At 40.5% G+C, this 15,457-nt stretch overlaps 1 protein-coding gene across 4 annotated transcripts in view; it reads right to left on the bottom strand.

Moving 5' to 3' along the window:
* The window catches only part of ARHGAP24 (Rho GTPase activating protein 24), a 305,640-nt gene that overhangs the window by 8,485 nt on the left and 281,698 nt on the right, over positions 1–15,457 (bottom strand). For all 4 annotated transcript variants that reach the window (XM_039342820.1, XM_039342819.1, XM_039342823.1 and 1 more), the window contains 4 exons: positions 12,348–12,480; positions 12,132–12,205; positions 9,839–9,960; positions 1,493–2,564 (listed from right to left, as the gene is read on the bottom strand). In XM_039342820.1, the coding sequence (XP_039198754.1) occupies positions 1,493–2,564; positions 9,839–9,960; positions 12,132–12,205; positions 12,348–12,480 (1,401 nt within the window). The remainder of the gene's footprint in view (positions 1–1,492; positions 2,565–9,838; positions 9,961–12,131; positions 12,206–12,347; positions 12,481–15,457) is intronic.

Here is a 15,457-nt window from a genome sequence, read left to right as displayed (position 1 = left end):
GCCCGGTATCAGACCGCGGCATGCCAGCAACCAGGCCGCACAAACAAGCAAAGCCCCATCTGAGGGATGAAGGCAGCACACAAAACCACGCCCCCTCCGGTCTGTGGAAAAACCTCTCTCCACGTAACTGGTCCCTTGTGCCCAAAAGGTTGGGGACCTCTGGCCTGAATGATGCAACCTGGAAGAAGGACTTAGGGACCCATTTAGTCTTTTGTGTTTGAGTCAGGGCCACACTCTTAAAAACACATGAGCGGCCAGGGGAAAAACTGCATTTGATGCAATGAAATGTAAATTGTGTCACCTTAATTTAATTCACTATATATTTAATAGTTTTCTCCCTATGACCATTAAAAATTACAATTTGCTGGCAAGTTTTGGAAGGACTCGGGTTGAAGCTGAAGTTTTTTGGGGGGTGATGTGCAGATTTTGGGCCCCTGATCTAGATCAGGGCTTTTCAACCAGTGGTACGGGTACCACCTGTGGTACATTGGCACCTGGCAGGTGGTACGCAACCATCCTAGAAAAATGGTAGCGGGGGAGGGGAATGAGCTGAACTGGTGGCAGCACCGCACAAGCCTGAGCGAGAGATAGCTGGAGCTGCAGGGCTGTCAGGGCTCAGCGGAAGCGCCAGGATCAGCGCTTCTTCGGGGCTGTCAGGGCTCAGTGGAAGCGCCAGGATCAGCGCCAGGCTCCAGCTGGAGCTCAGCGCTGATCCTGGTGCTTCTGCTAAGCCCAGAAGAAGGCCGATCAACTGGAATGTTGCAGTATCTCTAGGGTCTTTTGTTTTACATTCAGATGCTTGGCAACTGATTCATATTTATGACGGTCACAGTGTCCCAGGGTCATGTGAAGTGACCAAAACCTGCTGCAACCACCCAGCAGACAGGGGGGGGGATAAAAACCAATCACCCCCCACCCCACCCCCACTGCCAATCCTCAACAGAAATGCTCACAACAATGAAAACCTTGGACAGGAGGAAGAACGCGGCCGGGTGGGCAGGCAGGTGTCTTGCTTGGCTGTGGCTTGGGGGGCACTTTCTTCAGTGCCATTGTAACTTCAGTCACTAAGTGAACTGTTGTAAGTTGAGGACTACCTGTACTTTATCACTTTTTTCCTTTTTTTTTTGGTCATCAAGTTTTTGACACCTTGCTAGGCGACTGGTGATACTTGGATGTTGCCATATCCTAAAAGTGGTACAATGGGTGAAAAGGTTGAAAAGCCCTGATCTAGATGGACCAACGGTCTCAGCATAAGCTCACTTGATATAAGAACAATCTACCAGTCTGGTTGAAACTGAAGTTGGAATCTAACCCAGTGAACGATTCCTTTGCCTCCAGGTATGAAATCCCAGACAGGGATTTTTGTACCTCCATCACTACCTTGTAAGTCAATCTTCCCTAAATTGTTACATACCAAAAATGGAGTCCATTTCTCATCATCCCCAACCAGCATATCCCTTGGCTTCAGAAATATCTTCCGCTGAACTCTTACCTTTTTATCCTCGTTTCATACTCCAGTTTTTGCTTCGTCATTTCCTGCTTTAAGCTGGAAACAAGGCTGTGCAAAGCACTGTGATTGCCTGTGTTGTTAACAAAGGTTTCACTGTTGTCACTGCTGCTAGTAGCCCTGCTGCTTCGGCCCCCAACACTTCTCCGATCCACTTTGCTCTCACACTCGGCCACGTTCAGGAGATTGTCCTGTTGGGGCTCGTCTAAAACCGGGTCTTCAAAATTGCTCCCGTAAAAGTCTTGTTCAGGACACGTAGTGGTGGACGATCGGCAGGAGTTGGAATGTTCTGGAAGGGATATTTCACAAGAGGACGTGGACCAAGTTGCACTGTCAACACTCTGCTTATCTTCAGCATTCACTGCTGAGAACTGTTGGTGCACATTGTCATAAGTAGAAAGTCTGTTATGCTGGCCTGAGTCACTCATAGGCTCCTTTTGCTTGTTGTCCCTCAACGTCACGTACCCATTAGGCATCCAGCTCTGGCAACGGCTATTCAAAGAGTTGCTATGGGCATCAGTGCTGGAAATACCCATTCGTACCCCTCCATTGGGTACACTGTGCGTACCCATTTTGGTTACTGGCCCTTTCAGAGAAGATGTTCTTCTGGTCTGCAAGGTACCATTGGGGAGAGATGGTGACGTTTTCTCTTGACTCTCTACAGAACTACTGAAGGACCCATTGGTGACTATGCCACTGCCTTTATTAAAGGCTGGATTTTTTTTCACTGTAAGGGGTGGACTCCTAGTCATGTCCAGTTTGTGAATGCTGTTCCTTGGACTATTAGATTTGCTTCCAGGCTGAGCTGTAGGAGACCCATTGTCCACTATGGTTCTTTGAGGAGATTCAGGCTTGTCCCATGAGCAATGCCTTACTGGTGATGACTCCTTAGTATTATTATTTTCTCTGTTCTGGAGCTGACCAATGATCACTTTCTTTTGGATCTCATTGTTGTTATTGCAAACCTCCTGTCCACTTTGAGAATCTGCATCCTTGGGAAACAATAGCTCATGTTCACTTATCATCATGGACATTAATTGCTGGACCACAACAGTACCTAATAGAAAATAAGACAAACAAATTTAGATTAAGTGTGCCATAACTTTTGAAAAAGAAATGCTATGTTTGCATATACTTTGCATCAGTGGTGGGATTCAAATATGTGAATAACTGGTTCTCTGTGTGGATGCCGCTTCTGGAAGTCCATTCTGGGCCTGGGCAACAAAAAATTAGTTACCGGTTCTGCTGAAGTGGTGCGAACTGGCTGAATCCCACCACTGCTTTGCATCCAAGCTTATCTTTGCATGAGATTCAACATCTTGTGGTGGGTTTATTTTCCAATGGAAAAAGAGGAGACTTTCTCAACTAGAAAGTTCTTGCAATCCTCATTTGTCACGGGCAAAGCACCAATGATGCAGGATCCAATCTGGGTTGGTCATCGGGACCAGAGGTTTAGTCTTCAAGCTTTTGGACTCATACTGAAGCTCATCCCCAGGGAACTTCTCTCTCATCAAAATGTTGAGTGAGAGAGAAATTCCCTGAGGATGGGCTCCAGCACAAGTCTGAAAGTTCAGAAAACTAAATCTCTAATCCCAATGACCAACCCAGATTGGATCCTGCAACATTATCCTGGGATATGTATATTTGCCTTCATTCATGAAAGCACCAATGATGTTTATATTACATAAAATAGTCTTTGCGTAAAAAAGGTTTTTTTTTCCGTCTCTATCTCTCTCCATCAATCCATCCCACTTTAACAAGGAAAAGAACTGATCACCATCTAATTGTATACCAAAATAACTCATGATTTCCAGCAGTAAATGAAGTTTGACAGTCTGTCTTAGTCTCACAGTGAATGTTTTCCTGTAATTGAGTAGGAAGCAGTGAGTGTGAAGTTGAATCGAGACAGCCATTATCTCTTTAAATAGAGTTTATTACATTCTTTTAAAAGCTAGGATAGATGGATAGATTTTTTTAAGGGCTGGCCCACTTCTTTTGCTTTATCTGGAGACGAAGCCAAGGCTGTATGCTGAGGGCATTGAAGAACAAGTGACAAGAACTAAATATTGTTGACATGCTTCACTTGCCTATGAATTGCTCAGTTGTTTACACTGAGTGGGAAAACAGCATGAAACTTGGTGCAGGATATGCCATCATACAGGCTAGTTAAAAGACGATATATAGAGCTTCAGAATAGTTGGACTTGAGTCCCTTCTGCTCTCGTTCTCCTCTGTGATTCCATAATTTGCAAAATAAAAATCAATCTCTACAATTTATAACACCTGCAGGGGGTTCTCCAAGCCCCTCTGTCATCCCCCAACACAGCTGCTGACAAACCTCCACCCAAGAGGTTTGGTGGAGCATATAGAGGGGTGGTGGTCTCAACCACCACCACCAAGGCTACAGGGGTGGCAAGCATGGCCGATCTGGTAAGTACTGCTGGTAAGACAAGCAAAACCGGCACAGCCTGTTCCTCCTGGAACAATGCCGAAACAGGTCCAAATCCAAGAGTAAAATGAAGTCCAAGCCAATCCAGGTAGGTGGTCACTCAAACATTCCTCCAATCTTCTTTAGAACTATGTAGCTATGAGGAAAATCCATGTGTGGCTGCTGCTTCTTCTCCTTCTCCTCCTTCTCCTTCTCCTTCTCCTTCTTCTTCTTCTTCTTCTTCCTCCCTCCCTCTCTCTCTCTCTCTCCCTGAAACATTCCTCCGATCTTCTTTAGAACTATGTAGCTATGAGGACAATCCATGTGTGGCTTCTCTCTCTCTCTCTCTCTCTCTCTCTCTCTCCTCTCTCTTTCTCCCTCTCTCCTCTCTCTTTCTCCCTCTCTCCTATGTTTCCATTCTATTAATGCCACATTTATTCTAACTATACAGTATACCAATATTAATTGGACTAAAATTCACAGACCCTTCACTGAAATTAGTCCCACTGGCTTAGAACTGTGAAGACTATAAGACAATGCAGCAGATTGAAGTCCATACTTCACAGGACAAACACTATTCTTCTCACATCCCTGTTTAGGCCATACAACTTGACCCTCTGTGGATTCCACAGTATAGAAAAAGTTCATTTTCCATACCACAACAAAACAAGCAACTAAAGAACCCTTAAGGAACTCTGGGAGAGCACCGTGGGAGCAAAGCCACACAGAGCAGAGAGATGAATGGTCTAATTAGAATTTCTGAACTTCACCAGATGGCTTGAGGGTCACCTGCCATACAGGAGGCCCACCACAGAAATCTTCAGAAGGAAGAGGGTGAAGCTCCCTGGCTCCCATTTCTACAAATCTAATTTTGCTGACTGTAACAGCACATTATAATGAAAAGACTTGTAAAATTAATCTGATATCAATAGAAATAAACACTCTGGAATGAAGCTTGGAGCAGCCTCTAGAGTGCATCCCTATCCTTGAGTAGAGAATATGCTGCAAGTACTATAAATCAAAGTGAATTCCAGGAAATCAGGAGGGGTTGTCATTCGAGATGCAGGTAATGAATTGCCAGTCTCCTTTCTTCAAACATTCCTGGAAGCCAAACAGCATGCTTCTTTTTTTTAATTTATGGACCTTTCATGTGGAACATGGCATCTAAGCACTTCACAATCCTTTCCACCTTCCTCCATATTTCTAGAAATAAAATGAAGGTGGTGGTCTTCGGGTAGCTGTTTTAAGCATATTTCCAAAATGTGTTTTTTTTTAAATTGTATAAGCAAATGCTCAAATGTGTTTTTTTTTTAATAGTATAAGCCTGATAAATGTTAAGAGTCAAATATTTATTTATTTATTCACATTTCTGTGCTCCCCCTTCTCCGACTCCTCAACGATGCTGGAGAGCTTACAAATAAAAGAGGAAGCAATGCATATAAAAAGAAGAAAATGTCTCGTCAGAAGAACAAATGCCCATTTTTAAATGAAATAAAATGAAACTGATTAGAAAGGGCTACGTGACCACCTTAACTCAATGCCTGGAAGGACAACCAGATTTCGTGTAATTTATGGAACACCCTCGGTATCTCAACCATATGAATCTCTGCAAGGGTGTCATCCCAAAAAGTAGGTGCTGCAACCTTGGGTCCCATAAGATGAAATTGCTTCATAGATAGGATCCAGAGTACAGAAATAGGCAGAGGTAAATGGTCCCTCAGATAGCCAGGTCTATGCCGTGAAGGGCTTTAAAAGTGGTAACCAACGTGAACTGAATTGCACCTGGAAACCAACCAGTAAACAATGCAGCTCACACAGGAGTGAGATCACATAAGCATAATGTACTGTACTGTAATGTACAAGTAGTCCTTGATCTATGGCCACAACTGAGCCCAAATTTCTATTGTTAAGCAGGACAGTTGTTAAATGACTTTTACAACCTTTCTTATCACAGTTGTTAAGTGAATCACTGCAGTTGTTAAGTTAGTAACATGGTTGTTAAGTGAATCATTAACTTTGTGTCAACTCTAAAAACAAAATCAGCTGAAGCCATTTTCCCTCTGTTCTTGTTTGCCACAGAATTGGGAGGGGGGGATGAGTGTTTTATCTTAGACATAACAATAAATTGTTCTGTGGGAACCAAGGTCACTGCTAACAGCATTTTACGGCTGCAAGTAGTTAATTGAGGAATGTAATTTATGACACACTGCTAGCCTGGGAAGTGTAACTTTGTAACTTTGTAACCTTTGGGGGGTGTTTCAGTTTTGGGTTCACTTTTGAACGTGCCAATATTATGTAGCCAAATAAATATGTTCTCTAAGGAAATTCTTTTTGCCTTATAGTTCCTTTTTTTTGTCTCATCTTTTGGAACCATGACCCTTGGCTTGCCAGAAGGTCACAAAAGGGATCACATGACCGCAGGTCACTGCAATGGTCATAAATCTGAACCAGTTACCAAATTCTGACCAGGTGGCTAAGGAGATGCTGCAACAGTTGTTAAATGTGAAAACCAATCATCAGGCATTTTTTTCGGTGCTGTTGTAACTTTGAATGGTCAGTAAATGAATGGTTGTGAGTTGTATACCTCTCACTGTCACAGGTTCCGACTAATGAAGCACTTCAAAGAACTTTCAGGCATGTTTCCTAAAGTCTTTATTACAGAGCTACAATTTTGCCGGTCACCATCATGGACGTATTGATGCCAGAATCTGACTTCCTCTCGCTGGCATCAATCTTTTCTTGCTAAACCCCTCCCTTGTCTTGCAGTCACAAGTCACATTATCCAATTAGTGTGAAGGTGAAAAGTTTACTTCCTCTTTCTTTCCCGGGCTTTCCCCCCCCCCCACTCTAAGCTATGTATTAACCCAGTAATTACCAGACAGTTTTGCATATTGTCAAAGCAAGAATATACAGTATTTGCAGCATTGACACTCACACTTGAGTCTCAGTTTGGAATAAAACATCCAGGCTGAGCGGCAGCTACCCAGGAAAACTGCATATCTTAGCTGTTTTGGTAAAGTGAGGGTCCAATTCGCCACTCAGCCTGTTCTACTAAGTGAAGCCGTTGATTAATGTCCCCACTTTCCAAAAAGCAATCATGACCAGCCTGCTTACCCACACCAAATGCCAAAACAGATTAACAGGGTCATTCTAGGCACAACTACTCAAATGTGACCTCTGCTTCTTTTAGTGGAAATTACCCTTGGGCAGCTGTAAATAGAACTGAGTTTCAAAAATTCACCAGCTAGATTTAGCTACTAAGATGGATGCCCTTTTGTTTTTGTCAAATGAGGATTAGATAAAAGGAAAACAGAAAGCTTGCAAAGATGCTGACTGAACTCACAGTCATCTGCCTTCTCGGATTGGGGGTAACACCTTGACAATCCGGACATCTGTAGGCACAAGACAGATATGCCCATTTCTTCATGCTACTTTCATCTAAGATCTTAGATTAACTTAGATCGGGATCTTTTTGAAGCAAATGGAGTGCTTTCACTTTCATAATTAGATTTTAATACTGTAACAAGAATGTTAGCGGCTTATCTAATTGAGGGCTGGGGAGTCTTTAAGCATGTAGGATGGATTCTGGTTTTTAACTAGAATCCAGAGATCAATTAAAGTTGGAATAAAAGCACAGAGTTTGAAAGGATCATTTAGACCACTAGATCCAACTATTTTCTCGGTGCAACAATTTATATTCCTCTCAAATGTGCTTGTTTGAACTCATCTAGCAAAACAGAGTCCACCACGTCCCTCCAGCATTGGTTTCACTGTAAAATTAATTTTCATGCACCTGCTCTTACATACTTATATAGAATTAATTCTAAGACTACCAATTGATGTGGTCTGCCAGAACTCAATTGAGTTCACAATTCTTCCAAACAAAAATCCATCTCTGAGCCCTCCATGTATTTATATTTATGTTTGTGTATTTATCATTCTACAAGCATAAAGCAATGGACAAGCTCATTAATATCAGTATTGTCAAGCCACTGAAATGTAAAATCTTTTCCTCAGTATTCTAAATTACCAACAATGTCCAGGATATGCAGAGCTGAGTTCTCCCAACCCAGATCTGATTTTTCCAATGGTGTTGAGTTTTCCCTTGAGTTGGAAAGGGTTATGTAACAGTAAGAGAGAAGACAAGGCCAGAAGGACAATAATTTTATCCCTCCTGTTATCCATAGGTATTCATTGTACGGCATTGAATTCCATAATTGTAAAGAAATGAAGGAAGAGGAGATCATTTTAATGGCTTTTGTTGCCATACATAATTACTGTCTGGATGATTTAAATAACACATAGCAAATGAGATTATCTATGTGGACTACCTGTTAGCCCTGTGAAGTAGTCCAGACAAGAGCCCAATCAGAAGTACTAGCTCTATCTTTATTATAAGATTATATTGACGGAATCTTATAGGGCTGAAAGTATTTTCCCACTCATCTGTGGAGAGTCTCAAGTCATCCACATCATGGTTGTCTCAAAGACGCTTTTTCAAAAGGCAGATGGATTTTGTTTTTCCTTGAAGATGTTTCACTTCTCATCCGAACCGATGAGAAGCTTCTTGGATGAGAAGCAAAACATCTTCAAGAAAAAACAAAGTCCAGTTGCCTTTTGAAACAGTACGTTTGAGATATTTCTCTACTCCTTTCATTTTACTCTCTAGAAAACTAGGGAGTGTCCCTTCTAACATATTTTCCACAGCCTTCCTCCTTCGGTGGGCCGAGATATCTTTTACCCACCAGTTGGCAGCTCCGTGCTTTGCCTCCAATCTCCCAAAGTCATTCCCAGATACCATTACACAAGGGGTCCCCAACTCCCAGGCTTTGAGCTGTTCAGAACCAGGCTGCAGAAGTGGTGGGTGAGCGCACCTATGCATCCCCATTTGCTTGAGTAGTGAGCGAGCGCATGCACGCCTGCTCCATTTGGGCGAGCTTGCCCGCTGCTCACGTGGAACTATCCTCTCTCTCTTCCCCTCCACTGCCAATCCACAAAAATGGAAAGATTGGGGAACTCTGCATTACCTTACCTTAGGGCAGTGGTTCTCAATCTGTGGGTCGGGACCCCATTTGGGGTCGAACGACCATTTCATGGGGGTCGCCAAACAACGAAGTCTGCCATTTTTTCCCCCTTTTCCTTAGCTGTGCTACCCCCTTTTATTCTATTGGCTTTTGAAAGCCAATAGAATAGACTCTCTAGAATAGAGTCTAATTCTGTTGGCTTTCAAAAGCCAATAGGAATTGTCCAGGCTGTCTCTGCCCAGCTGAGCCCGCCAAAAGTCCCATTCTGCAAATGGTGCTGCACCAGTTGAGTAGTCCTCAACTTACGACTGGTTGAGTAGTCCTCGACTTACGACCAGTTGGGTGTCACGGCATTAAAAAGGTTGAGAACCACTGCCTTAGGACACAATGACATATATACTTTTTTTCTAGGATTATTTCTTCATGTGTCTTCTAACATGTTCTATATATGATGTTTGAGTGGCTCTTTCAGTATTTACACAATTACTATATCTGGAGTTCGTTATGACTATTTCAATCTCTACAGCATTTAGACCGGCTCAGAAATTGGAATGTATGGATGATTGGCTTTAAATCCTTCTTGTCTGTGAAAGGTCAAATTCTGAAATCAGTTATATTCTGTGATATTTAGCTGTTTTTCAACGCGCAAGATGGATCCTTAAAGTTCAGTATTGGATAGGAAAATTTTTACAATTTGGCCATGCCACCTAGCAAAAATGTAAACATCCAGCATTTGTTTCAGATAATGTCCATGCATTTAACTAAGCATGAGAAAAGAAGCTTCTTCCAAACAATAGAATTTATACTGTATCTTAATCTTTCAAAACAGTTCATAGAATTTGGACAATTTGCATGATCATTTTCATCCTCGTCTACTTACCTTCCATGATTGTCAAAGGATCTTCCACTTTGGGACGGAGGATGTTGGGGCCAAACACAGTAGCAAGGTTTTGCACACTCATTTTGTTGACTCCAGAATAGGATTGAACTTCATCCAGAAATCTACTCAGACATTCAAGGAACCAGAAGTAGGTAGGGTAGGAGGAGAGCGAAAGTCCAGGATTCAGTCACAAAGGATGACAAGATCTCATCAAATACATCATGCAAAATAAAACTAGGAATTGTATACATAAATTCTTTTTAAAAATAAGCCGCACAGCCTCTGCTGCAATTTTCAACTAGACTGGCCTGTTCTCTGGAGCTGCTTTTATATTGAAAGTGGAGAAAAGACACAGAGAATGTCATTGGTGAAGAAATAGAGAAAGACATACTTGTATCATTCCTGGAGGAGGAACAGAAGATTAAACACTCCCTTGTTCTCCAAGGATTGATCTGATTCTTATTTGCTGTTATTTTTTAAACAGCAATTGGGTGCCATTGATTATATTTTGTCTATTTTAATCCATAGAAAAATTCCCTGGTTGAATTTAAAAAAAAAAAAAAAGTGGGGGAAATAAAGTCAAGAGGAAAGAAAGATAAAAACTAGAAGTTTTGGCTAGACTCCAGGAAGAATAACTATAGTTCTTTACCATGTTCGTTAAATTCTCATCCACCTATTCATGTTTTCTCTCTATTTACTCATATTGGATTGAATCCAGATGTATTGAAATGTAAAACGGATTTATTAAAACCATGGAGACTTCTATTGACTCTATTGATTCCAGTGAGCTTGCTAAAAGAAATCATATAAAGCATTAAATGATTTTGCTTTGTTTGGCTTAGCATGTTGTATGAATCAAATCATTGAACTTTGTATAGCACAAATTAGGGCTTGCTATGTTGCATGATTCCAGATCATTATGGCTTAGTCAGAAAATATGATTAGATGTTGGGTCGATTCAATTATTAGACATAGATCTCTTCATCTGAAATATTTGCTTATATATTTTTCTCATTTAGTAAGGATGAGAAAGTCTATAATTATTTGTAGACCCATTGTGTAAGGGTAGGAGAATTTATTGGGTTTTTAAAATTTATTTTCTTTCCAGCATCTAAACAGGGTGGATTTTTTTTTATGTTTGCTAGATTTATTTGATGTTTGGGTTATGCTTTGTTCTCTTTTTTGTACACATTTTTTTTGTTCCTGTTGGATATATGTTTTTCTGTGTCCTTTGTTTTGCACTTTATTCTTGTTGATAAAATATATATACACAAAAAAGTCATGACAGCACAATATATGAAACAGATCTATGACTTAGTCTAATTCCTATTTAATGCATCTCACTGAAATCAATGGAACATACATCTAGAATAAGTTTCAATTTCAATTTCCTCAGTGTAGCTTCTCCTGATGTGACTGGAGGTTTTAACATTTCCAGCAATTCTCAAGAGATTGTAGCCTCCATATAGTCTCTCATACTTGTAATAAGGATTCAGACAAAAATCAACCAGTCTGCAATTATCCTAATAAAACTGCTGAAACAACTGGACTGTGTAATGATATATTGGGCACAGCCTCCTCCTCCTCCTCCTCCTCCTCCTCCTCCTCCTCCTCATTATAATAATAATAATAATAATAATAATAATAATAATAATAATAATAATAATATTGATCATCGCACAGTCAGACAGATGTTCAGACTGGATTTGGCATTTTGTCTACCTATTGAGTCCTTACCCAGGACCTGGGATAGGCAGATGTGGATGTTCGATGGTATTACAGATATCGTCGCAGGATGGAAGCAGTTGCTAGTAAGGCCGCCTTTTGCAATTGACTAATAGTGAATTTGTCAATGCCAATGGTGTTCAAGTGGTGCTCCAGTTGTTTTGGGATTGCACCCAAGGAGCATATTACTATTGGTACTACCCTTGCTTGCTTTTGCCACAGTCTTTCTATTTCTATTTGTAGGTCTTTGTATTTTGTTATCTTCTCCAGTTCTTTCTCGTCTATTCTGCTGTCTCCAGGCACTGCCATGTCCACTATCCAGACTTTTTTGTCTTTCTTATCGACAATTGTTAAGTCTGGGGTGTTATGTTGCAGATTGCACCCAAGGAGCCTATTACTATTGGTACTACCCTTGCTTGCTTTTGCCACAGTCTTTCTATTTCTATTATTATTATTATTATTATTATTATTATTATTATTATTATTATTATTATTATTATTATTATTATTATTATCATCATCATCATCATCATCATCATCATCATCATTATTATTCAGGATGACGTACCTGCAAATGTACTTGAGTAGATTAAAGTTGACGAGCGGCAAATTTTTCACTTGCTTTGCTAATTCATTTAGCCCCTGTGTGAATATGTTAAGAAAAAATAAAAAATGGTGAAATATCCAGCACCAATACAAATAATTAGGAACTAAATTCATTTAGAATCTGCAGATAAGGGAATTTAGGTACTAACACAAATCCAAACCAAGAGACAAAACTCACCGCTTCCTTTTCTTTGCTGAGCATTTTGGCACAGGAGAGAAACTCTTCATATTTGGAATATGGGATCACAGGCTCTGGCAACTCTCTGAGGTAGAGTTTCAAAAGTGAGGCCACTGTGTGTACATCTGTATTTCTGCAGGAATGGAACAGTAAATATTCAGTTGTAAGTGTAAGATTAGATCTCTCAACATCTCATATCCATTTTGGACCTCTTTGGATGCTTCTAAAGCAGGGGTCTTTCAACTTGGCCCTTTTATGACTTGTGGACTTCAACTCCCAGAATTCCTCAACCAGGCATGCTGGCTGAGGAATTCTGGGAGTTGAAGTCCACAAGTCATAAAAGGGCCAAGTTGGAAGACCCCTGTTCTAAAGCAACTCGTATTACCTATTCAGAAAACCTACATAGAGGCAGTCCTTGACTTACAACGGTTCGTTTAGTGACCATTCTATGTGAATTAGGAGTGTTTGCACAGTTACGACTGTTACAGCGTCCCCATGGTCAAATAATCAAACTTCCATAGCTTAGCAACTGGCATGTATTCATTCCTTGCTTATGACCATAATGGAACCTGGTTTTAAGTTTAAGTTAAGTAAAGCGAGTCACCCACATGACCGGCTTGATTTTACAACCATTTTTGGTTGTAAAAGGCCATGTTTATAAAACGAACCCATTGTTTGCTATGGATCCTTTTTGGCAAAAATCTCAAAAATTGTGGTCATCTGAACACGACACTGCAAACAGTCATAAATACAGGCCAGCTGCCAAGTGCCCAGAATGCAGTCATGTGATCCAGGGGCTGGGGGGAGGCAGTGACTATCAGAATTTTGAATTCAAGTTGTAAGTACCTTGGGGGGGGGTCCTTAGTGACTTTGAATGGTTGCTAAGTGACTGGTCATAAGTCAAGGACTAAAGGTTAAAATAGTCCCCATCAAGTTGAATTAGAAACACAATGATTTCATGAAACTTTCACCTCCATATAGATTTAGAACAACAGTTCAGAGGCGGCTTACTATTGTCTTTTTCTAAGTGACTTCTTTTGTTTCCAGCCTAGTCTATACCTCTGTATTTCTGAAAAGATTCCTAAATTCTTCTGATATCACTTAATTTTTGAGATTGGACGATCAGCTAGGTGCTGCCATGAAAATTACAATCCCTAAATCAGATGACCCTAGGAGAAATCAACCAATCGATCAATCAATCAATTAATCCACCTTTTTTCCAGAAACGTTGAAAGCTCTTGGAAATTGTTAGCTGCCTCTAGGTCCACTAGATGGCGCTCTTGTAAAAAAGACTGTAGACGTTTTTGTATTATACTGAATTTAATGGCCATCCTGAAGGCAGGTTTTTAGTACATTGAATAATATGTGTTCTTTAATTTTTAAAATGAGAACTTCCTGGTCTGAAAGCTCATATTTCAGGAGCGAGGATTCCTCTACTCTCGGAAACTATATGAGTCAGATAGCTGTTTATGCATCCTGGAAAAAAGAATTGCATCACCAGAGGGTGATAAAACATAACAGAAAAAAACATTTTCCTCCAAGTTAAAAGCACTGTATGTGGAGTACACATATTCTAATTTACCAGATTTTCGTAGGCACTGCAGGTTGTCAATCATGGTTTATGGCGTAGTATGGCATGCAAGAACTAGGCCACCGTGACTTATTCAAAAATTGATGAAATACAGCATGGTTTATGGTGAACCCACAACAAGGACAGTATGACCTTGACAAAATATACTATACAACTTCCATTAATACCAAGACTGTTGCTGACATACAACATACCCTTCTGCAGAATTCCACTTGGTGTCCTCCCATATAAATTATTCTATTTAGAGCAGTGTTTCTCAACCTTGACAACTTTAAGGCATGTGGACTTCAACTCCCAGAATTCCACGAGTCATAAAAGAGCCAAGGTTGACTACCCCTGGACTAAAGTTTGTAAGAAACAGAGCACCAGAAACCAACAGAGCCTCAGTTTCCCCAACATGGTAAGTCATATAGTTATTGGCTTTATTGGATTTAGCAGTGTTGGCTGAATATCAACCAATTCAATTTTAAACAAAAATTCCCGGGTTTAAATGGCTGTCGTCTGTGAATTACACACAGCCATCTCAAGTTGCTTCATTCTTCACAAAAGATTAGTTTGTCTCATATCCCTACCTCAACTTCTTTGGCAAAACCAATACAAAATTTGTATAAAAATTTTGTGTGTAAGACTCAGGGCCATCTTCGGAAGAAGGACAGAATCTCCAAGATGGTAGATGCTGCATCCTTATTGAAGACCTATCATTTTTATATCAAATTCATAAGGTAGGTCAGAGATTACCCATGCCTGCCATCTTGCAAATTTTGTATGCACACCGGACATCTTTGTTAGGACTGCTAACTACTAAATGTTTTAAGTAGCATCTACTGATTTTACTTAAGACACTCTTTTCCTAATAGTATTCCGATGCATCCTGCTTCTTTTTCTTTTTTAATGTACCAATATGAAATTTGATCCAGAACAGAGCTCTGTGAAATGCATTAATTGGAAAACTATCACTGGGCTGCTTTTAAGCCAAGCTCAATTTTTATACAGAAACTCATTTTGCCAAAGTAATATTATTACACGGCTGCTTCAAAATTACCAGGGAGTATTGAACAATGACTGCTATTTTCTAAATTAGATTGATTTCCTCTCCATTTTCTGTGTAATTCAATGTTTTGCTCTTTTTTTAAGCTACCCATTATACGCTGGCTAGCTTATCACATAAATATCCCCCCCTCCATTTTGAAATTTCAGTTCCTCTGGGCCACAGCCTAAGAAAATCGTCCATGGTATCTGGAGTTCTGTGGCTGGCATTCAACAGAATAAAAGAGTTGGAACGGACCTTGGAGGTCTTTCTATTCCAATCCTATACCCTTCCAGACAAGTAGCTGTCCAGTCTCTTCTTAAAAGCCTCCAGTGATGGAGCACCCACAACTTCTGAAAGCAAGTCATTCCACTGGTTAATTGTTCCCATTGTCAGGAATTTTCTCCTTAGCTCTAGGTTTCTAGAGCTAAGTTGGATTAGTTTCCATCCATTGCTTCTTGTCTTGCCTTCTGGAAAATAGGTTGACCCCCT

The sequence above is a fragment of the Crotalus tigris genome, unplaced genomic scaffold (genome assembly GCF_016545835.1).
Source record: "Crotalus tigris isolate CLP2741 ecotype Arizona unplaced genomic scaffold, ASM1654583v1 scf7180000017814.3102382, whole genome shotgun sequence".
Lineage (NCBI taxonomy): Eukaryota > Metazoa > Chordata > Lepidosauria > Squamata > Viperidae > Crotalus > Crotalus tigris.
This window is presented reverse-complemented; position numbering and strand designations above follow the sequence as displayed.